This window comes from Sorex araneus, chromosome 2 (assembly GCF_027595985.1).
Source record: "Sorex araneus isolate mSorAra2 chromosome 2, mSorAra2.pri, whole genome shotgun sequence".
NCBI classification, from domain to species: Eukaryota; Metazoa; Chordata; class Mammalia; order Eulipotyphla; family Soricidae; genus Sorex; species Sorex araneus.
Genome location: NC_073303.1, coordinates 248699492 through 248722748, shown reverse-complemented (window position 1 = coordinate 248722748; position 23257 = coordinate 248699492). Strand labels below are relative to the sequence as shown.

General features: G+C 56.8%; 1 protein-coding gene across 2 annotated transcripts; it reads left to right on the top strand.

Annotated features, from left to right (window-relative positions):
• The first annotated feature begins 4011 nt into the window (after window positions 1-4011).
• On the top strand, window positions 4012-22705 carry FGFR4 (fibroblast growth factor receptor 4). Of its 2 annotated transcripts, XM_055126843.1 has the most exons (18): window positions 4012-4252; window positions 4405-4467; window positions 6296-6562; window positions 6665-6742; window positions 6869-7035; window positions 7403-7526; window positions 8381-8571; window positions 8667-8805; window positions 12791-12984; window positions 13751-13896; window positions 13972-14093; window positions 16772-16882; window positions 16974-17164; window positions 19960-20082; window positions 20180-20250; window positions 21804-21941; window positions 22043-22148; window positions 22227-22705. In XM_055126843.1, exons 1-18 carry the CDS (start codon window positions 4162-4164, stop codon window positions 22374-22376), a joined length of 2472 nt encoding a protein of 823 aa, XP_054982818.1. In that variant the 5' UTR covers window positions 4012-4161; the 3' UTR covers window positions 22377-22705. The 2 variants fall into 2 exon arrangements, with proteins under 2 accessions (XP_054982818.1, XP_004611577.1); XM_004611520.2 differs by lacking the exon at window positions 4405-4467.
• Window positions 22706-23257: the final 552 nt, after the last annotated feature.

The window sequence follows — 23257 nt, the reverse complement described above, 5'->3', positions numbered from 1 at the left end:
GAGAGCAGCAGTTTGGAGGGAGAAATGCAGATGAAGGCCAGAACTGTGCTGGGTGTGGGTGCGGTTCGGGGGTAGGGGGTGGCTGTGCTCCTGCCTGGTTGAGGCAGCGCGTCCAATGCCAGCAGTCACCCAGCAGTCCCCCGGGACACCACACCTCGCCTCTCCCACTGTCCCAGCTGAGGCTTCTGGGATGAGCATCGCACCCCTGACAAGTACAGGCTCAGGACCAGAGGCAACTGGCCCGGGGCGGATCCAGGAAGCCAGTGCTGAAGAGGGAGATGAAATTATTTCATCATTCTGTGTGTGTCACACACACACACACACACACACACACGCACGCACAGAGTCACCGACACTCTTTATTGCTCAGAGCAGAGCTTTGAACGCTATGGCTCGGACGGAATGGGGCTTGAGTGCCAGAGACATAGGACGTGGGTTAAGGCACTTGCCTGGCATGCAGCTGGCCCCAGTTCTATCCCTGGCACTGCATAGGGTCCCCCGAGACCCACCAGGTGCAACTTCAGAGCACAGAGCCAGGAGTAAGGCCCTGGGTGTAGCCCCCCCACACAAAAAAAATAAAGAAATGAAGCAGTTGGAGCTTGAACTTAGCTTCTTTGGTCTTGGACCCCTACATTGCTTTTGTTTTTGTTTTGTTTGTTTGGGGGCCACACCCAGCGGTGCTCAGGCCTTCCTCTTGGCTCTAGGCTCAGGGATCACATGGGGTGCTGGGGGGGGGTCAAGCCTGGCCCTCCCCGCTGTCCCGTCACTCCGGACCCTCCATTTTTGTGGTTGTTATTTTCATTTGGGACCACACCCAGTGATGCTCAGGGGTTACCCCTGGCTCTGCACTCATGAATCACTCCTGACAGTGCTCAGGGGACCCTCTGGGATGCTGGGGATTGAACCCGGGTCAGCCACGTGGAAGACAGGTGACCTACCCACTACTGTGCTATCTCTCTGGTCCCTACATTTTTCTTTTTTTTTTGGGGGGGGTCCCTCTTTGTGGTGGTGAGGAAGGACAGAGTCGGGGCTCGAACCCAGACCTCCTGCATGCAAAGCATATGCTCCAGCCCTTTGAGCCATCTCTCCAACACCTTTTCTTTGTCTTTCTTGGTGGGGGCTGGGGCCATACTCAGCCCCCACCAATGTGAGGGGCCAGAGACTACACCTGGTCCTGGGGTAGGGTTCGTTCTGGTGGGGCTTGGCGGAACCTGGGACATGCTGGGAATTAAACCAGAGTTGTCAGCAGGCAAGGCAAATACCTTAACCCCTGCACCATCTCCCTGGCCCTCCCCCCTCCTTTTTTTTTTTCACTTTTTTGATTTTAGGGCCCCACCTGGTGGTGATCAGACTTTTCTTCTGGCTCTGTGCTCAGGAATCACTCCTGGCAGGCCTTGGCAGACCCTTTGCAGTGCTGGGGATTTGAACCTGGGTTAGCTGTGTGCAAGGCCTGCACTTCAACCCCTGTGCTATCTCTCCGGGGTTATTTAAAAAATATGGGGGCTTGAGTGATAGCACAGCGGGCAGGGTGTTTGCCTTGTACGCGGCCAATCTGGGTTCGATTCCCAGCATCCCATATGGCCCCCTGAGCACCTCCAGGAGTAATTCCTGAATGTAGAACCAGGAGTAACCCCTGTGCATTACCAGGTGTGATCCAAAAAGCAAAAAAATAATATATATATATATATATATATATATATATATATATATATATATATGGCTGGACAGAGGGGAGGGCGCTTGCTTTACAGGAGGCTGACTCAAGTTGGATCTCCGGCATCCCACAGGGTTCCCTGAGGACCACCAGGAGTAAGTCGTGAATGCGTGAATGCAGAGGTGAGAGTAACCCCAAGCATCGCCAGTTGTGGCCCAAAACCTCCCCCAAATAGATATATTTTATATGTATATAGCTTATATATACGTAAATATATATACATACATATATATAGCTTTTTTGTTTGAGGGCCACATTTGGTGGTGCTCAGGGGTTACTCCTGGCTCTGCATTCAGAAGTCACTCCTGGTGGTGCTCAGGGAACCATATGGGATGCCGGAGGTTGAACCCAGCTTAGCCATGTGCAAGGAAAGTTCCCTCCCAACTTTACTCTTACTCTGACCCCAGATTTCTTTGAGTTATTTATTATTATTTTTTTTTTTGTGCTGGGGTCCCTGTGGTTCCAGGGATCAAACTCAAGCCTCTTTCTGTAAAACATGTGACCAGCCTTCTGATTTCTCTTGTTTTAGAGTTGATGTTTTTTGTTTGTTTTATATTTTGGGGGCCCCCCCTCACTGGAACACAGTGGGTAAGGCGTTTGCCTTACACGCGGCCGACCCAGGTTCGATTCCTCTGCCCCTCTTGGAGAGCCAAGCAAGCTACCGAGAGTATCTTGCCTGCACGGGAGAGCCTGGCAAGCTACCCGTGGTGTATTTGATATGCCAAAAATAGGAACAAGAAGTCTCACAATGGAGACATTACTGGTGCCCGCTTGAGCAAATTGATGAGCAATGAGATGACAGTGATGATATTTTGGGGCAACATCTGCTGATGTTCAGGGCTGACTCCTGGCTCTGCACTCAGGAATCACTCCTGGTGAAGCTTGGGGTACCTTTGGGATGCTGGGGATTGAACCCGGGTTGGCCATGGGCAAGGCAGGTGCCCTCCCACTGTCCTTTCTTTGGCCCTAAGAGTCTGTTTTTTACTGTGTTGCTGCTGGTGAAATGGAGGTTCATGGGGAGAAAAGTGGGGGGCAGACACCGGAAGCAGAAATTAGGCTGCAATCCTGGTTCTGCCTGGGGCTGGGGGTTGGCTCAGCGGGTTGCAGCCCAGGCTTTTCATGTGGGCTGGACCCTGGACACTGCACGGTCTCCTGAGCATTCCCCAGTCCACGGGGCAGGAGAGCTAGGACAGCGGGGAGGGCGCTAGCCCTGCACACAGCCGTTCTGGATTGCATCCTTGGTACCCTATATGGTCCCCCAAGCCCTGCCAGGAGAGATTCCTGAGTGCAGAGCCAGGAGTCAGCCCAGAGCATCGACAGATGTGGCCCCAAAACAAAGCAACATAAAACATTACTCAGTATAGCAGCTGACCCCGAGCACCAGTGGGGAGGCGTCCCCCAGCAAGACAGAAAAAACGGGAGGGGTGACTGCAGAGATAGTAAAGCAGGTAGGGTGCTTGCCTGGCACACAGCCAACCTGGGTCCAATCCCTGGCATCCCATAGGGTCCCCCAAGCTCTGCCAAGAGTGATCTCTGTGCAGGGAGTGCAGAGTCAAGTCAGCGCCGAGCACCTCCGGATGTGCCCCCCCCCCACCCCCAGACAAAACAGAGTGGGGAAGAAATTCTGCTGGACACGGCCTTGCTAGAAATGAGCAGCCTGCTTCTAGAAGGATCCAAAGCTGGACATAGAAATGTCAGCAATGCTTAGAAGGAACATTGTGGGGGGATGAGGGGGTGCATATCAGATAACATCCAGATGCTGAAGACGTTTGGCCTTGGATTAGATTTCAGATCTTGCTCTTTTTTTTTCTTTTTCCACTCTCTCTTTATTTAATTTTTTTTGCTCTTCAGCAATAAATTCATTTATTCAGCAAAAAATAAATTATGTGTGCTGAGAGGTTACAGGAGTCTGTCTTCATCCTCCACTTCCCTCCCGGGAGAGGGGCACCAATTTGTCCTTCCTGTGAACTTGTGCCAGAGTCTCAGCGGGATTTGGGGGTGTGGGGTGGGGGGGCGCGGGAAGCCAGCCCGTGCACTCCCCACCCCCGACAGTCCATCAAGGAAGGAGAGAGCCCTTGAACTCTGGCAAGAACACAGCTGGCTCGCACTCTGTCGAGCTGCTGCCTGGCAAAAGGATTTGGAACCAACCACTTTCTGCCTCAGTTTCCTTTGTTGGTTGCTTTTGGGCCACACCCGGCTATGCTCAGGGCTTACTCCGGGCTCTACGCTCAGGGATCGCGTCTGGCAGGTTCGGGGAGGCCAGGGATCGAACCCGCGACGGTCGCGTGCAAGTTAAACGCCCTGCCGGCTGTACCACTGCTCCACCTTGTCAGTTTCCTCTTCCGCTAACCAAGGTGTGCGCATGCGTCAGGCGCGCTTCTCTCCTGCTTGCAGGAAGGCAGCTCCTGGGACACTCAGCGCGCATCTCTGTGAGGCGCAGGAAGGCGATGCAGCTGCTCTTGGCCCTCTTGGGGCTCCTGCTGGGGGCGCCGAGGGCTCCAGCTTTGTCCCTGGAGACGTCGGAGGAGACAGAGCTGGGTATGGAGTCTTGGAGTGGGAGCCGGAGACGTGGGTGGAGGGTACCCAGCAGGCGCCGCTGGCTGAGCGCAGCCTGGAGGAACGGGCAGCCCAGAAGGACCCGGCGTCTAAGTCTCAGTGTCTAACTCGCAGTGCGTGTCCTCCTCGCTCAGTGCCCGCGCGAGAGGACCAGCCTTGCAGGGCGCGGGACCCTAGGCTGGGCTGCAGCGTTGGTGGTGAGCCTCTGCGTGTGCGCGTGACTGTGATTGAGTGTGTTCTGTGCACCAGAACGTGTCTCGGGCCCGAGAGAGCTCCGTGGGCTGTGCACAGGCTTTGCATGCAGGACGTCTGCATGGAGCACAGAGCCAGGAGTAGCTCCCGAGCACCGTCATGTGTGGCCCACAGACAAAAAGGCAAGAGAAGAATGTGACTTGGTGGGTCGGTAGGTGCCTGCCTTGCATGCGTCCACCCTGGGTTCAATCCCCGGCATCCCATAGGGTCCCCAAGCACTGCTGGGAGTAATTCCTGAGTATAGAGCCAGGAGCAAGCCCTGAGCATTGTTCGGTGTGACCCAAAAACCAAACCAAAAATCAAACGACAACAACAACAAACGTGGCCTGGAAGCTGAAGGGATAGTACATCAGGTTTGGGCGCTTGCCTTACACATAGCTGACGGTGGTTTGACTCCCAGCACTGCAGATGGTCCCCTAAGCAACGCCAGTTGTGTCCTAAAAACAAAAAGAGATTTGATCATTGTATGACTGAAACTCAAACATGAACGTTTTGTTACTGTAGCTCATGGTGATTCAATTTAAAAAACCACTGTATCACTGTATCACTGTCATCCTGTTGCTCATTGATTTGCTCCAGTGGGTGCCAGTAAAGTCTCCATTAGTTTTTATCATGTTCAGGGTCAGGGGAATGAGGCCCATTATTGTTACTGGTTTCTTTTTTTTCTTTTTTTTTTTTTACTTTTGGGATCATGCCTGGTGATGTACAGGGGTTACTCCTGGCGGTGCTCAGGGGACCATATGGGATGCTGGGAATCGAACCCGTGTCGACCGCATGCAAAGCAAATGCCCTACCCGCTGTGCTATCACTCCAGCCCTATTGTTACTGTTTTTGGCATATCGAATACACTCCGGGTAGCTTTCTAGGCTCTGCTGTGCATGATTCTGCATTGCTCTCTTCCAGGAGCTTTGTTTTATTAAAATATATTTTAAAGTTTTCTAATCATTAAAAAAATAGAGAGGGGCTGGAGCGATAGCACAGCGGGTAGGGCATTTGCCTTGCACGCGGCCGACCCGGTTTCTAATCCCAGCATCCCATATGGTCCCCTGAGCACCGCCAGGGGTGATTCCTGAGTGCAGAGCCAGGAGTGACCCCTGTGCATTGCCAGGTGTGACCCCAAAAGCAAAAAAATAAATAAATAAATAAAAATAAAAAAATAGAGAAAGAGGGGCTGGAGTGATAGTACAGCGGGTAGGGCGTTTGCCTTGCACACAGCCGACCCGGGTTCGATTCCCAGCACCCTATGTGGTCCCCTGAGCACCGCCAGGGGTAGTTCCTGAGTGCATGAGCCAGGAATAAGCCCTGTGCATCGCTGGGTGTGGCCCAAAAAGAAAAAAAAATAGAGAAAGAAAGAAAAAGGGAAAGAGAGGAAGGAAGGAAGGAAGGAAGGAAGGAAGGAAGGAAGGAAGGAAGGAAGGAAGGAAGGAAGGTAGGTTGACTTGGGGCAGGAGCAACAGCACAGCTGGTTCAGCATTTGCCTTGCAGGCAGTACTGCTGATGGTCCTGGAGCACCACCGGTTGGGTCCCAAAAGTCAAAAAAAGAACGTGGCTTGGGAAGCCTGACTGTGACATCACATTGTGTGTTATGCCTAGAGTGTGCGTGTGCCCTGTGTGTGCCTTGTGGCATGGTGGCATGGGGGTGACGTGAGTGGCTCTGTCCGGCATGTGTCAGGAATCGCTCATGTGTGCTGTGTGCTGCATGCTGTCTGCAGGCCCAGGGGGCGCTGGGGACCTTACTACCTTCTACTCCTTACTCCTCCCCTCCCCTCTCAGAGCCCTGCCTGACCCCCAGCCCCATGCAGCAAGAACAGGAACTGAGCGTGGCTCTCGGGCGCTCCCTTCGGCTGTGCTGTGGGCGTGCAGAGCGCGGCGGTGGCCACTGGTACAAGGATGGCACTCGCCTGGCTCCCGCTGGCCGCGTCCGAGGCTGGAGGGGCCGCTTGGAGATCGCCAGCTTCCTCCCCCAGGACGCTGGTCACTACTTCTGCCTGGCACGAGGCTCCTTGCTTGTCCTGTACAACCTCACCTTGGTGGTGGATGGTAAGTGGGTGCCTGCCGAGGTGAAAGGGTGCCTGCGCTGTGAGAAGCAACAGTGGGGACTTAATTCTGGACCTCAGCGGCTTCTCTCTGTCCCCGGCATAGACTCCTCAACCTCCAGTAATGGGAATGATGAGCAGACCCCCAAGGACCCCACCAGTGGGCACGTGTCTCCGCTACAAGGTCAGTATGAGTTCTCGCTGATGCATTGCCCGCCCCCCCCCCACCCCGACGGAACCAGACGTGAAGACTAGGCGGGGAGTGGGCGGGGGGATGTCACTGAGCTCTCGCACCCTCTGGGCCCGCCAGCTCCCTACTGGACCCATCCCCAGCGCATGGAGAAGAAGTTGCACGCGGTGCCTGCTGGGAACACGGTCAAGTTCCGCTGCCCGGCAGCGGGCAACCCCATGCCCACCATCCGCTGGCTCAAGGACGGCCAGGCCTTCCACGGGGAGCAGCGCATCGGAGGCATTCGGGTGAGCGTGCAGGGCCGGGACCACGTGGACCCCCCCATGGGTGCCCCCACACCCACGCTGCGGGCCTGCAGCCCCTTGCTGGAGCGCAAGAAGGCGGTGCTGCTGACAGCTATGATTCTCCTGGGGCTCTGCTGGGGGGCGCACAAGGCCCCAGCCTTGGCCCTTTAAGGCTTTTGAAGCAGCTGCAGGACCCCCGAAAGAGCATGAAGCTAAGGATTCAGATGTGTCCGCCTCTCCAGGCCCCACGCCCTTTGGGCCTGAGAGGCACCAGGGCTGGAATCAGTCTGCTCGCTGGGGGAAGGGGAGGGGCCTCCTCCTGGACACGCCCCCGGGGCGGGGCCTTCTCAGGACACACCCCCTTCCCCAGCTGCGCCATCAGCACTGGAGCCTGGTGATGGAAAGTGTGGTACCCTCGGACCGTGGCACGTACACCTGCCTGGTGGAGAACTCTGTGGGCAGCATCCGCTACAACTACCTCCTGGATGTGCTGGGTGAGCGGAGAGCAGGCGAAATGGGGGGGGACTGGGGCCGGGGGTGGGAGGGGCTTGCGATTGTGGGGCGATCCAGGTAAATTATTCCAGCTAGGGCCAAAGCGATAGTATAGAAGGTAGGACATTTGCCTTGCACACGGCCGACCTGGATTCAATCCCCAGCATCCCAAGGAGTCCCTGGAGCACCTCCAGGAGTCACCCCTGAGCCCTGAACAGAGCCAGGTGTTAAAAAAAAAATTACACGTGTTAAGGTGCCTGCTTTGCATATATTTAACCCCAATTTAATCCTTGACACCATAGGCTCCCCTAAGCCCACCAGGAGTGACCCCTGAGTGCAGAGCTGGACTCTGGCACTGCTGGGCATGGCCTCAGTTTCCCCCTCAGCCCCCAACAAATGCGTGGTATTTGGGGGAAGGTGTGTGTCTGGGCTGTGGTGACGATGTGGCAAGCACATGGGAGAAAGGTTGGAATGCTGGGATGAGAAGTTGTCTGTGAAACCGCCCATACGCCCCCAAGGGGAGTCCAGGAATGGTTTAGCCCCGAGGGCCAGAAGGAACCAGACCCGTGGTTCAAATCAGAAAGGAGAGATAGCACAGCAGGTAGGGTGCTTGCCTTTCACACCGCTGACCCGGCTTCAACCCCCAGCACCCCAGATGGTCTCCCAAGCCCCCCACAAGTGATCCCTAAGTGCAGAGCCAGGAGTAACCCCTGAGCACCCTGCGCGTGGCCCCAAAACAAACGTCAGAGGTCCCCTGCATGGAGCGGAGTGGAGGCCAGAGGCATGGGGGGGTTCATTTCGTGGCATAGGGGCTCGGGGTCGCTGGCCTGCCTTGACGGCCCGGCCCGGCCCCCAGAGCGGTCCCCACACCGGCCCATCCTGCAGGCCGGCCTCCCGGCCAACACCACCGCCGTGGCGGGCAGCGACGTGGAGCTCCTGTGCAAGGTCTACAGCGACGCGCAGCCGCACATCCAGTGGCTGAAACACATCGTCATCAACGGCAGCAGCTTCGGGGCCGACGGGTTCCCCTACGTGCAAGTGCTGAAGGTCCCATCCCCGCCCCCCTTCCCCGGGGCGGGGGGCGGCTGCCCAGCCCCCTGGCCCCGCGGGGAGCCCTCACCACCGCGCCACTGCCCCCCCAGACTGCGGACATCAACAGCTCCGAGGTGGAGGTCCTGTACCTGCGGAACGTGTCGGCTGAGGACGCGGGCGAGTACACGTGTCTGGCGGGCAACTCCATCGGCCTCTCCTACCAGTCCGCCTGGCTCACGGTGCTGACAGGTGAGCGGCTGTCCAGGGTGGGTGTGGGGGAGGGGGAGGGGGAGGGGGAGGGGAAGGGACGCCCACCCTGGGAATTCAGGACCCATAGTCTGCAGATGTGTGTTTCCAGGGCCACAGGACGATGGGGAGAGGGCGCTTGCTTTGCACGGGGTCTATCTGGGTTTGATCCCTGCCACCCCATCGGGTTCCCCACACCCCACCGGGAGGGATCCCTGAGCACAGAGCCAAGAGGAAGCCCTGAGCACTGCGGGCTGGGTGGGACCCCAAACAAACTAAAGAAACTAAGGTCAGGGAGATGGGACAGCAGAAAGGGCCCTTGCTTGCATGTGACTGAGTCATGTTCAATCCCCAACATCCTAGAGGGCCCCGCAGCACTGCCAGGATTGCCCCTGACCCCCAAAAAAGTGTTTCCATTCTGAGCGTTTCCATCCCTTTGTTTGTCCAGAGTGTGACTTTGTGCTGGCTCTATCTGGAGCCTGCCTTCCTTCCTTCCTTCCTTCCTTCCTTCCTTCCTTCCTTCCTTCCTTCCTTCCTTCCTTCCTTCCTTCCTTCCTTCCTTCCTCCCTCCCTTTGCTTCCTCCCTTCCTTCTTCCCTCCCTCCATCTCTCCCTTCCTTCCTCCCTCCCTCCCTTCCTTCTTCCCTCCCTCCATCTCTCCCTTCCTTCCTCCCTCCCTCCCTCCCTTCCTTCCTTCCTTCCTTCCTTCCTTCCTTCCTTCCTTCCTTCCTTCCTTCCTTCCTCCCTCTCTCCCTTCCTTCCTTCCTCTATCCCTCCCTCCCTCCCTTCCTTCCTCCCTCCCTTCCTTCCTTCCTTCCTTCCTTCCTTCCTTCCTTCCTTCCTTCCTTTCTTCTTCCCTCCCTCCCTCCCTTCCTTCCTTCTTCCCTCCCTCCCTCCCTCCCTCCCTTTCCTTCCTCCCTTCCTTCTTCCCTCCCTCCCTCCCTCCCTCCCTTTCCTTCCTCCCTTCCTTCTTCCCTCCCTCCATCTCTCCCTTCCTTCCTCCCTCCCTCCCTCCCTTCCTCCTTCCCTCCCTCCCTCCCTCCCTCCCTCCCTTTCCTTCCTCCCTTCCTTCTTCCCTCCCTCCATCTCTCCCTTCCTTCCTCCCTCCCTCCCTCCCTCCCTTCCTTCCTTCCTTCCTTCCTTCCTTCCTTCCTTCCTTCCTTCCTTCCTTCCTTCCTCCCTCTCTCCCTTCCTTCCTTCCTCTATCCCTCCCTCCCTTCCTTCCTTCCTCCCTCCCTTCCTTCCTTCCTTCCTTTCTTTCTTCCTTACTGCCTGCCTGCCTTCCTTTCTTCCTGCCTTCTTGCCTGCCTTCCTCTTCCTTCCTTCCTTCCTTCCATTTTTAGGCAGGGAGGTGCTCAGGGGCTGCTCCCAGCTGTGCTCTGGGGACCAGGTGAAGATGGAATTTGGGTCCTCAGCACCATCCCCGTGTGCCCACTCTCCTTCAGCCTCCTCTGCGTCCTTTCTCTCCTGTTCCCCTTCCCTTTGGCTTTTTGCTTTCATTTTCTGTTGGTGTTTTTTTTTGGGGGGGGAGAGGGGCACACCTAGTGATGTTCAGGTTTTCCTTGTGCCTCTGCACTCAGGAATCACTCCTAGAGATGCTCAGGAGGCCATATGGGATGCTGGGGATTGAACCCAGGTCAGCTGCCTGCAAGGCAAGCACCTTACTCACTGTAGTATCTCTCCAGTCCTGATTTTTTTGTTTCATTTTCTTTCTTTTTTTTTACTTTTTGGGTCACACCCAGCGATACACAGGGGTCACTCCTGGCTTATGCACTCAGGAATTACCCCTGGCAGTGCTCAGGGGACCCTATAGGATGCTGTGAGTCTAACCCGGGTTGGCCGCATGCAAGACAAACGCTCTCCCCGCTGTGCTATCGCTCCAGTCCCTCAGTCTCATTTTCTTTCGGTTGTTTTGTTTGAGGGCTGTATCTGTAAGTGTGCAGGGGCGCTCTCTCGCTCTCTCTCTCTCTCTCTCTCTCTCTCTCTCTATATATATATATATATATATATATACACATATATATGGTACCCGGGATATCAGACAGGGGTGGGCTGCATGCAAGGCAATTGCTTTCATCTCTGTACTGTCTCTGCAGCTCCAAGATTTTGGTTTCATTTGAGGACCAAGGTCAGTGATTAAACCTGGCTGGGCCACATGCACGACAAGCACGTTTACCTCTATATGATCTCTCTGGCCCCGAGTTTTTAAATTTTGGGAGTCACACTGGATGGGGGAGTGGGGGCGGCTACTCAGCTGTGTGCTGAGGGGTCATGCTTGAAGTTGTAGAGTGTTCTTCTAATCTGGCTTCTCCCTGCAAAGCACGCGCTCCAGCCGAGGGAGCCATTTCCCCCACCCACCCAACCCCCACCACTTCTACACCTTTTTTTTTTTCTTTTTGGGTCACACCCGGCAATACTCAGGGGTTATTCTTGACTCTGGACTCAGAAATTGCTCCTAGCTGTGCTCAGGAGACCTTAAGGGATGCTGGGGATCAAGCCACATGCAAGGCAAATGCCCTTCCCACTGTACGATTACTCTGGCCCCGGTTTCTATCCTTGTGTTGTAGCTATTGCGACAATCACATGCATGCTAGAATGCAGATCTCTCCACAGCTGTTGATTTTAGTGATATCACTCACTGGGCAGGGGGGTCAAAATATCAGGACTCCCCAACGGAAGAGACCCCCAGGATTCCCACTGATGCATGGACAGTGTTTCATGGATCAAACTCAAAGCCTTGTACTTGCTAAGCAGACGCTCTTTTTTTTAAATTTAATTTAATTAATTGATTTATTTTGCTTTTTGGGTCACACCTGGCAATGCACAGGGGTCACTCCTGGCTCATGCCCTGAGGAATTACTCCTGGCGGTGCTCAGAGGACCATGATGCTGGGATTTTTGGAGTCACACCTGGAGATGCTAGGGGTAACTCCTGGCTTTGCACTCAGGAATTACTCCTGACAGTGTTCGGAGGACCGTATGGAATGCTGGGGATCAGCCATGTGCAAGGCAAACATCCTACCCGCTGTACTATTGCTCTGGCTCCTTATTTTATTATTATTTTTTTCTTTTTGGGTCACACCCAGCGATACTCAGGGGTTACTCCTGGCTTTGCACTCAGGAATTACTCCTGGCAGTGCTTGGGGGACCATATGGGATGCCGGGGATCGAACCCGGGTCGGCCGCGTGCAAGGCAAACGCCCTACCCGCTGTGCTATCGCTCCGGCCCCCCTTATTTTATTTTTAAATTATGATCTTAACTTAATTTTTTTTGGCTTTTTTGGGTCACACTCGGTGGTGCTCAGGGGTTACTCCTGGCTCTGTGCTCAGGAATTAATTCTCACAGTGCTCGGGGGACCTTATGGGATGCTGGGAATTGAACCCAGGTCAGCTGTATGCAAGGCAAATGCCCTCCCTGCTGTGCTATCACTCCAGCCCCAACTTTTTAAAGTTTTAAAAATTTTATTGGTGGGGGGGAGCTGGAGAGATAGCACAGCGGGTAGGGGGTTTGCCTTGCACATGGCCGACCCAGGTTCGATTCCCAGCATCCCATATGTCCCCAAGCACCGCCAGGAGTAATTCCTGAGTGCAGAGCCAGGAGTAACCCCTGTGCATCGCCCAGTGTGACCCGAAAAGCAAAAAAATTAAAAATTTAAAATTACTGAGCTAGAATGGGGATGGGGGGAAGAAAGGTGTTTGTCTTTCCCATGTCAACTCGGGTTGAGTCCCAGCACCACACCTTGTGCCCTGAGTACTGCCAGGGCCCGGGTCACTCCTGACTACTGGACCAGGAGTAAGCCCTGAGAACTGCCGGGTGTGACCCCTAGATCCAAAGGGGAAAATAAATGCATCGTCATTGAAGCAGGAAGTTGACACTAGTGTTAACCACTTGAGGGTTTGCGTGTCTGTAGTTTTTGTAGAGGGGGGGGGTCCTCCTGTGTGTGACGGGTGTTGGGGGGCTGTCAGTCACTGTGTGTCCTCCACGGGCAGAGGAGGAGGTGGCATGGACGGCGGCGGCGCCCGAGGTGAAGTACACGGACGTCATCCTCTACGTGCTCGGCTCGCTGGCCCTGGTGGTGCTCCTGGTGCTGGTCGGGCTGTACCGCGGCCAGGTGCTCCGCAGCCGCCACCCCCGGCAGCCCGCCACCGTGCAGAAGCTGTCCCGCTTCCCCCTTGCCCGACAGGTACGTGCTCGTCCCAGCATCTCCGCCCCAGAGCATTGAACCCAGGAGCACTGGTGGCTGGGAGCATCAGTGCCAGGGAGCGTTAGTGGCTGGTAGTATCAGTAATTGAGAGCATCAGTGCCCAAGGACATCAATACCCGGGAGCACTGATGCCCAAGAGTATATCAATAATTGAGAGCATCTGTGCCCAGGAGCACTGATGGCTGAGAATACCAGTACCTTAGAGTAACAATAACTTAGTGCATCAGTACCTGGGAGCATTGATGTCCCAGAGCCTTGATACCCGGGAGTATCAATAATTGAGAGCATTGATGTCCAACAGTATATCAATAATTAAGAGCATCTGTGCCCAGGAGCGCTCATAGCTGAAAATATCAGTACCTTAGAGTAACAATAACCTAGTGCATCAGTACCTGGGAGCATTGATGTCCCAGAGCCTTGATACCCAAGAGTATCAGTAATTGAGAGCATTGATGCCCAAGAGCATCCATACCTCAGAGTAACAATAACCTACAGTACTGATGCCCCAGAACATCAGTACTGGGAACAACAGTACCTAGGAGCACTGATACCCGAGGACTATCAATAATCGAGGGCACTTGATGCCCAAGAGCATCCATACCTGAGAGTAACAAGAACCTAGAGCATCGATGCCCCAGACCATCGGTACCAAGAGCACCGATACCTGAGTAGCAATCATTTAGAGCACGGGGACCCGGAGCATTAGTACCCAAACGCGTCAATAGCCCCGTCTCCTGCTCTGCAGTTCTCGCTGGAGTCCGGCTCCTCGGCCAAGTCCAGCTTGTCCCTGGTGCGGGGAGTCCGGCTGTCGTCCAGCGGCCCCCCGCTGCTGGCGGGCCTCGTGAGCGTGGACCTGCCCCTGGACCCGCAGTGGGAGTTCCCTCGGGACAGGTAGGCAGGGAGCACCCTGGGAGGGGGGCGGGGCGCGGGCGTGCTGGCGCCTGAGCCGCTTTCCCACCCCCGCAGGCTGGTGCTGGGCAAGCCCCTAGGCGAGGGCTGCTTCGGGCAGGTGGTGTGCGCTGAGGCGGTGGGCATGGACCCCGCGCGGCCCGACCAGGCCAGCACCGTGGCCGTGAAGATGCTCAAGGGTGAGTGGGGGCCCCCCGGTGTCGCGGCTTGGGGGGGGGCTCCTGGCTGAGCACTGGAGAGACAAGAAGGACGACGGCCGCCCCCGCTCTCTGCCCAGACCCTACTGCGGCTCCTTGTGGGGGCTGCGGGACCCCGTTTTCCAAGCCTGCAGCCCACACTGAGAACCTTCCTAAAGCTGGTGGTGTCCGTGGGAACTGAGGTGTCGTCACCCCCGGCCCCGAACAATCTGCTCAGCCTCACAGACCCTGCGTCTCCCCCCTCAGGCCCCGCAGGTCTCCTGAAAGGCCCCTTCTCCCCTCCCCAGTTCTGGCTTCCAGTCTCTCATTCTAGAACATTCTTTTGGCCCAAACGCATTCTTCATCTCCGAACTGCAGCCCCCAGGGATTCAGAACGCCCTGGGGCCTACATCCGGTTTCTCCCGGGGGGCACCCAGCCCCCGTCCCTGCGAGGAGCCAACCCCGAGTTCTGCCCCCTCCGTCTGCTCAGCACAGCTGGGCCCACCTGGCATTTTCTGGGCGGCCCGATTGAGAAATGTGCGGGGGGCGGGGAGCGGGGTGTCTTGGCCACAAGCCGCAGGTCAGCGGGTGGCTGCAGTGGCGGGGGCGGCTCAGATCCTCAGCCTTGTTCCCTCTCTTTCCTCTCTCTGAGGATTTTGGGTTGTTGATGTTTTTTGCTTGTTTTTTTTTTCTTTTATGGGGTTTTGGCTTTGGTTTGATTTGGGGGCCACACCCGGCAGTGCTCAGGGGTCATTCCTGGCTCTGCACTCAGAGATCACTCCTGGTGGGGCTTGGGGGACCCTGTGGAATGCTGGGGATCAAGCCCAGTGGGCTGCGTGCAAGGCAAGTAACCCTCCCCGCTTTATTATCATCGGCCCCAGTTTTTGTTTTTGCTGTTTTGGTATTGGGGTCACACCCAGTGGTGGTCAAGGGTACTCCCAGCTCAGTGCTTCAGGGACTATACCAAGCCAGGGTTCCAACCCCGACTTCCCACATGCGAACAGGTGCTCCAACCCTGAGAGCCTTCTCCCCAGCCCTGCTTTTCAGCCCTTTTATTTGTTTTATTAGGTTTTTTTTTTTCTTTTTTCTTTTTGGGTCACACCCGGCGATGCACAGAGGTTACTCCTGGCTCTGCACTCAGGAATGACTCCTGGTGGTGCTCAGGGGACCCTGTGGGATGCTGGGGATCGAACCCGGGTCAGCTACTTGCAAGGCAAACGCCCTACCTGCTTTGCTATGGCACCAGCCCCCATTTTATTAGTTTCTTGTTTTGTTTTTGGGTCACACCTGGCAATGCTCAGGGCTTACTCCTGGCTCTGCAGGATCACTCCTGGTGGTGTGTGGGGGACCCTTCGGGATTGAACCTAGAGACAAACTCCCTCCTGCACTGTCCTATCGTCCTATCCAGCACCAGTTCTCAGCTTTTTAAAGAGACACTGCAGCACTTCCTCCTGGCCTCCCTGAGCACACCCCACTGGCAGGCCCCTAAAGTCCCAGACCCAGGGGAATGCCAGGCCTGGCCGAATAGATTTCAGGGCAGCCGCCAGCCTGCTTGCTGTGCCAGGGATGAGCGCCAAGCTGCCTCCTCTCCATTCTCTTCTGCCTCTATTGCCTTATTGTTGTTTGTTTGTGGGGCAGTGCTCAGGGGACCCTGCAGTGCCAGCGATCGAACCCAGGGCTCCCCCGTCCCACTCTCTCCTCAGCCACTCATGTTGCTCCCCCCCCCACACACACACACACCCTTAGATCTCTTTGTGGGACCCAGAGAAAGTATAGCAAGTAGGGCTCTTGCCTTACAGGCAGTCAACCCCGGTTCAATCCCTGGCACCCCATAGAGCCCCCCAAAACCTTGCCACGAATGATCTCTGAGTGCAGAGCCAGGAGTAAGCCCTGAGCATAGCCAGGTATGGGCCTTTCCCCACCAAAAAAAGACAATCAGATCTTGGGCAGGAGTGGTAGTACAGTGGGGAGGGCATTTGCCTGGCATGTGGCCTATGTGGGTTCGATCCCTGGCATCCCCTAGGGTCCCCCAAGAACAGCCAGGAATGGGGGGCAGAAGCAATAGCACAGCGGGGAGGGCATTTGCTTTGCACGCGGCCAACCCGGGTTCAAATCCCAGCATCCCATATGGTCCCCTGAGCACAGCTAGGAATGATTCCTGAGGACACAGCCAGGAGTAGGCCCCTAAGCATCACCAGGTGTGACCCAAAAAGCCAAAACCGGGGCTGGAGTGATAGTACAGCGGGTAGGGCGTTTGCCTTGCACGTGGCCAACCCGGGTTCGATTCCCAGCATCCCATATGGTCCCCTGAGCACCGCCAGGGGTAATTCCTGAGTGCAGAGCCAGGAGTAACCCCTGTGCATCGCTGGGTGTGACCCAAAAAGCAAAAAAAAAAAAAAAAAAAAGCCAAAACCAAACAACAACTAAAAATCCAGATCTAATTGTGTCTTGGCAGTGTTTAGAATTCGGGCGTGACCCTTTGGAGAATAAGGACATGAGCTGCTGTTATTTCAGAGGCTCTGCAGGTTCAGAGAGGGTAGGACGGTCTCTCAAGGCCGAACAGCAGGAAAGCCCAGGCCTCAACCAACCAAACTGTGGGTCCCCATCTTGTCCCCCACCCTGCAGCTTCACTCGGGTGGTGTGCCCCCCCAACAACCCCCCCACACCTTCTGCCCCATCAGACAATGCCTCCGACAAGGACCTGGCTGACTTGGTCTCCGAGATGGAGGTGATGAAGTTCATCGGCCGGCACAAGAATATCATCAACTTACTGGGTGTCTGCACCCAGGAAGGTAGGGCTGTGTGGAGACAGGGGTGGGGGTGGGGGGCAGGTCGGCAGCTCCTGCAGCCTCCCCCGCCCCCTTCGCCCCCCCATGTTCCCAGGACCCCTGTACGTGATCGTGGAATGCGCGGCCAAGGGAAACCTTCGGGAGTTCCTACGTGCCCGCCGGCCCCCCGGCCCGGACCTCAGCCCTGAGGGGCCCTGCAACACGGAGGCGCCGCTGTCCTTCCCCACCCTGGTCTCCTGCGCCTACCAGGTGGCCCGCGGCATGCAGTACCTGGAGTCTCGGAAGGTAGAGACCGGGGGTGGCCTGCATTCTAGAACCTTCTGCAGCTGCCCTCTCTGTCCTTAGGTGGCATGGAACTTGCCCCTGGCTCTGGTCCATGCCAGCCCGGACCCACTCTCAGGCCGTGAGGGGGTGGGTGTGCAGTGAGGATGGGTGGGCAGCACATGAGTGATAGCATCTGTAAAATGGGTCGATGAGCAGGCTGGAGAGAGGCCTCAGAGCTCGAGCGCAGGGCCGGGCCGATAGGACAGCGGGGACAGTCCTGGCCTGGCACACAGCCGACCTGGGAGCCATCTCCAGGCATCCCAGAGTGTCCTCTGAGCACTGCCAGGTGTTGCCCAACATAGGGGCTGGAGTGATAGTACAGCAGGGAGGGTGTTTGCCTTGCACGCGGTTGACCCGGGTTCGATCCCCAGCATCCCATATGGTCCCCTGAGCACCGCCAAGGGTAATTCCTGAGTACAAAACCAGGAGTAATTCCTGATTGCTGGGTTTGACCCCCCCCCAAAAAAAAAGAGGAAATGGTTGGGGAGTGCTAGAGAGATAGTACAGAGGCTCAGGTGCTTGCTGTGTATCTGCCAACCCGGGTTCGAGCCTTGGCACTGCTTGGTTCCCTAAACCCTCCCAGGAGTAATCTTTGAGCACAGAGCCAGGAGTCAGCTGTGAGCACTGCATGTGTGGCCCAAACTTCCTCCCCCTAAAATATGGCTGAATGATAGGATCAGAAAAATAGTTCAGAGGCTGGAGCGATAGTTCAGTGGGGAGGACATTTGCCTCACTATGCGGCCAACCCGGGTTTGATCCCCGGCATCCCATATGGTCCCTCGAGCCCCATCAGGAGTAATTCTTTTTTTTTTTTGCTTTTTGAGTCACACCCGGCGATGCACAGGGGTTACTCCTGGCTCATGCAATCAGGAATGACTCTTGGCGGTGCTCGGGGGACCATAGGGGACACTGGGCTTCGAACCCGGGTCGGCCGTGTGTAAGGCAAACACCTTACCCGCTCTGCTATGGCTCCAGCCCCAACCAGGAATAATTTTTTTTGGGGGGGGGTGGTTGGGTCACACCCGGTGATGCACAGGGGTTACTCCTGGCTCATGGACTCAGGAGTTACTCCTGGCGGTGCTCGGGGGACCATATAGGATGCTGGGAATTGAACCCGGGTCGTCCGTGTGCAAGGCAAACGCCCTCCCCGCTGTGCTATTGCTCCAGCCACGCAACCAGGAATAATTCTTGAGTGCAGAGCCAGGAGTACCTAGAGCTTTGCCAGGTAACACCCCCCCAAAAAAAAAAAAATTTAAAAATGCTCAGGGGGCTGGAGCAATAATACAGTAGGAAAAAAAAAATAATACAGTAGGTAGGGCATTTTTCAGGTTTGATCACTGGCATCCCTGAGCACTGCCAGGAGTAATTCCTCAGTGCAGAGTCAGGAGTAACGCCTGAGCATTGCTGGGTGTGATGCAAAAAGCTGGGGGGAAAAGGGGCTCTGGAGTGCATGCTGGCTTGCAGAAGGGCTCGAGTTTGACCCCGGGTCCCGGAGCCCCACTGAGTGTAGCCCTCCTGGTTCCCAGCATCGCTGAATCTGAATGTGGAGCCCCTGTCAGACCCCATTTGGCAGAGAATTGCACCTGCAGGGCCAGTGGGCCCTCCTCCCCCGAGCGTTGCTTGGGGGTAAAAGTAATCCTCCCCCAGTTATTTTTAGATCAGGTCTTTCCGTTCTGCCAGAAGCTGCTATGTGCTAAGAATTAGACCCTTCAGGACCATAAATATGGTACAGTAGAAGAAAAAAAAAGAAACAAAATAAAAATAGGGGCTGGAGCAATAGCATAACGGGTAGGGTGTTTGCCTTGCACGCGGCCGACCCAGGTTCGATTCCCAGCATCCCATCTGGTTCCCTGAGCACCAGGAGTAATTCCTGAGTGCAGAGCCAGGAGTAACCCCTATGCATCGCCGGGTGTGACCCAAAAAGAAAAAACAAAACAAAACAAAATATGGTAACGTAGAGAAGGCAATTGTCCTGGGTGTGTCCGACCTAGATTCGATCTCTGGCATCCCATATGGTCCCCTGAGCACTGCCCAGTGTGGCCCAAAACCAAAGCAAGGAAAAAAAAAATGAATTAAACTCTGGCGGAGTTGAAGCGTAATGCAGCAGGGAGGGTGCTTGCCTTGCACAATCAATTTCCAGCATCCCAAAATGTGCCCCTCAAGGCCTCCCAGGAGTGATCCCTGAGCGCAGAGCCAGGAGGAAGCTGGGTGTGACCCCAAAACCAAAAGGAAATATAAAAAAAAAAAATCAATCCAGGGCTGGAGCGATAGATAGTACAGTGGGGGGAGGGCGTTTGCCTTGCAGGCAGCCGGCCTGGGTTCAATCCCCGGCATCCCATAGGGTCTTCCGAGTGATCCCTGAGTGCACAGCCAGAAGTCAGCCCTGAGCACTGCTGGGTGGGGCCAAAATAAAAAGAGGGGGTGGGAGGAGAGTAGGACCAGAATGACAGCGTGAAGGGCTGGAGCGGGCAGGCGGGAGGCCCCGAGTTGGATCGTCATCATCGAAGCCCTGAGGCCCACACAACTAGCAGAGGGGCCCGAGGGACCTCTGAACACTGCTTCAAGTCCCGGAACCAGGGGGTGGCAGGGGTCAGAGCTACAGCCCGGTGGGGAGGGTGTTTGCCTTGTTCATGGACCACTGGGGTTCATCCCCTGCATCCCACGCGGCGAGCACCGCCCGGAGCAAGCCCTGACCAATGGGTGAGGCGCAAAGAGGCGGCCCGCCCCCCAGCCCCGCCCCCTCTGCCGCGCCGCAGTGCATCCACCGGGACCTGGCGGCCCGCAACGTGCTGGTGACCGAGGACAACGTGATGAAGATCGCGGACTTCGGGCTGGCGCGGGGCGTCCACCACATCGACTACTACAAGAAAACCAGCAACGTGAGGGGCCGGGCAGAGCTGGGGGACAGGGGCGGGCAGCAGAACGGGGTGGGGTTGTTGGGGTCTCGCCACCAACAGCCCCATCCCCTCCGTCCAGGGCCGTCTGCCTGTCAAGTGGATGGCCCCCGAGGCCTTGTTCGACCGCGTGTACACGCACCAGAGTGACGTGTAAGTCCTGGGAGCCGGGATTGGTGGAGGGGCGTGGGGCTGACCCCCACGGGGTCATAGAAGCAGGGGGTCGGAGTGATAGGACAGCGGGGAGGGCATTTGCCTCGCACGCTGTCCATCCGGGTTCGATCCCCAGCATCTTCTAGGGTCCCCTGAGCATCCCCAGGAGTGATCCCTGAGCACAGAGCCAGGAGTCAGCCCTGAGTATCTCTGGGTGTGACCCTCCAAAGTGACAGAGGCCAGAGTGTACAGGGGTCAGATGTCCTTATATCCTGCTGACCTCTTTTTCAAGTCCTTAGCACCTCCTGGGCCCACAAGCCCCCGCTAGAGTGATTCCTGGACACAGAGCCAGTAGTAGCCCCTGGGCACAGCTGGGGGCAGCCCCCTCAGTAGAAAAGATATTCCAGGGGGCCAGAGCAATAGTACAATGACTAAGGCACTTGTCTTGCGTGTGGCTGACCCAGGTTTGATCCCTGGGTCGGCCACACACCATTTGGTCCCCTGAGCACTGCTGGGCGTGATCTCCGAGTGCAGAGCCAGGAGTAAGCCCTGAGCATAGTTGGGTGTGGCCCCAAAGCAAAACAACAAAAAAAGGGTATTCCTGGATTTGTGAAATCTTAGGGACAGGCAAGAACTCAACAGGCAGAGCATACACTGTGCATGTGGGACACCTGGGTTAGTTCCCCGCATTGCATGGTTGAGCACTAAGTTGTGAGTAGCTCACAGCATGGCCAGACACGGTCCCCAAATTAAAACAAACAAAATTGGGGCCAGAGAGATAGATAGTGGGTAGGGTCGGTGCTTGCCCAGGGCCAGGAGGTGGCTCTAAGGGCTGGAGCACAGGCTCTTTGCATGTGGGAGCCCTGGGGTTCGGACTCAGCACCACATGGTTCTCAAGAACTGAGTCAGGATCATCCTGTAGCACTGATGTGTGTGGCCCCTTCTCCTTCTCCCCACAACAGCAGATCGAACAAAGCATGTGTTCTGCATCACACACAACGCATAGTCCCATGCTCGATCATACACAGCCCCATGCTTGAGCATACAGTCACATGCTCCAACATGCACATACCATCCCACCCTCGAACACTGTCACACACTTGAACATACAACCACATGCTTGACCATACACAGTCCCATGCTCGAACATAGTCACACAAACATGCATAGTCCCATGCTCAAATATACAGTCACACACTTGAGCATAGAGACACATGCTTGAACATACAGTCACATGCTTGAACAGACAGCCACACAGACACAGTCCCACATGTGAACATACAGCCACATGCTCGAACATGCAGTCACATGCTCACACACCGTCACACAGTTAAACATACAGAGTCGTGCTCAGACTACACAATCACACTTGCACATACACAGGCCCAAACACACAGTCACACACTCCAACATACACAGTGCCATGCTCAGACATACACTCCTGCACTTGGCCATACATGGCCACAGCTCAAACATAGTCGCACACTCCAATAGTCGTGCTCAAACATACACAGTCATGCTCGGACCGTGACCCGCTGTGGCGCCCCCTGCAGGTGGTCGTTCGGGATCCTGCTGTGGGAGATCTTCACCCTGGGGGGCGCCCCGTACCCCGGCATCCCTGTGGAGGAGCTCTTCTCACTGCTGCGGGAGGGTCACCGCATGGACCGGCCCCCCAACTGCCCTCCGGAGCTGTGAGCCGCCATCCCACTGCCCCCTGATCTCGTCCCCTGGGAGGGCCGGGAGGGGCCCCGGGGTGCAGACGGGAGGGTCCTGATGCCCGCCCCTCCCCTAGCTACGGGCTGATGCGCGAGTGCTGGCACGCGGCCCCTTCGCAGAGACCCACCTTCAAACAGCTGGTGGAGACGCTGGACAAGGTGCTGCTGGCCGTGTCCGAGGAGGTACAGTTTCCGTCTCTGGAGCGGGGCCGCCCCCTCCAGGCAGCCCACCCTGACTGACCGCCCCTCTGCTCTCTGCAGTACCTGGACCTCCGCCTGACCTTCGGCCCCTACTCCCCCACCGCCAGCACCGAGACCACCAGCAGCTGCTCCTCCAGCGACTCCGTGTTCAGCCACGACCCCCTGCCACGGACGCCCCCTTCCTTCCCGTACCCCCCAGTGCAGACCTGAGCAGCCAGCTGCCTGCTGACCATGACCTTGGCCTTCCGGCTCAGTCTCCCGGGCCAGCCTCAGGCCCTGCCCGCGGGGTGCTGGTGGGTCCACTTGGCCCTTGGCCTTAGCGGCAGGGAGCCTGTGGCGGAGGGGTCGGGCTTCCGCTTCCTGCACTGGGCCCCCGTGGGTGGCCTGGCTCCTGGGTGAGGACAGTGGGCAGGTCCTCCCTGCCTTGGGGTCAGGAGACCCAGAAGCCCCCCCTCTCTCCCGTCCCCCCACCACCTCAGTGGAAAGGAGCAACTGCCCCCCCCCCGCCTCCCCACGCGGCGCTGAGCGGCCTGAGACAGATGCAAAAGGGCCTTTTATAAATTATTATTTTTGGAAATAAATGTCTGTGTTCCTGGCGTCGTCTCTGCAGCCGGTGAGGAAGGTGGGCGAGGAGGGAGGGAGGGAGCCCCCCTCCTCCCCTCTAGTGCTCTCCGAGTGGCTCAGGTCTCTGCCGGCCTCGGCTCTGTGTCCCGCTGCCCGCGGCCCAGCTCCATCTATCCGGCCGTCCCGTCTTGCGTCTGTCTGCCCGCCCCCATCTTTTTCGTTTCGTTTCTGGAGCAGGGGGTACGCCCGGTGGTGCTCAGGGCTCCCTCCTACGGGATATTGGGGGGTGGGGGAGGGGGCTGAGCCCCTGTTGCCTCTTGCAGGGCACACGCCCTCCCCACTGAACTCTCTCTCCGGCCCCGTGTCGGCCCCCTTTGTGCACCCGACGTCCCCGGCCTGGGCGTGTGGACTCAGAGCTGCTGCCCAGATGCGTCCACCCGGCACGGCTCGTGCGTGTCCGAGCCTCAGGACAGCAGCCCCCACCCCGGCCCCCCGCCCCCCCCGCCCCGCGCCCCTCCCGTGGCTCC

Coding starts and splice junctions, on each gene's coding strand:
- FGFR4 (XM_055126843.1), top strand. CDS start 4,162: ATGCAGCTGCTCTTGGCCCTCTTGGGGCTCCTGCTGGGGGCGCCGAGG. Junction 14,094..16,771: donor GGCCGTGAAGATGCTCAAGG/GTGAGTGGGGGC, acceptor CTGCCCCATCAG/ACAATGCCTCCGACAAGGAC. Junction 16,883..16,973: donor GGGTGTCTGCACCCAGGAAG/GTAGGGCTGTGT, acceptor CCATGTTCCCAG/GACCCCTGTACGTGATCGTG.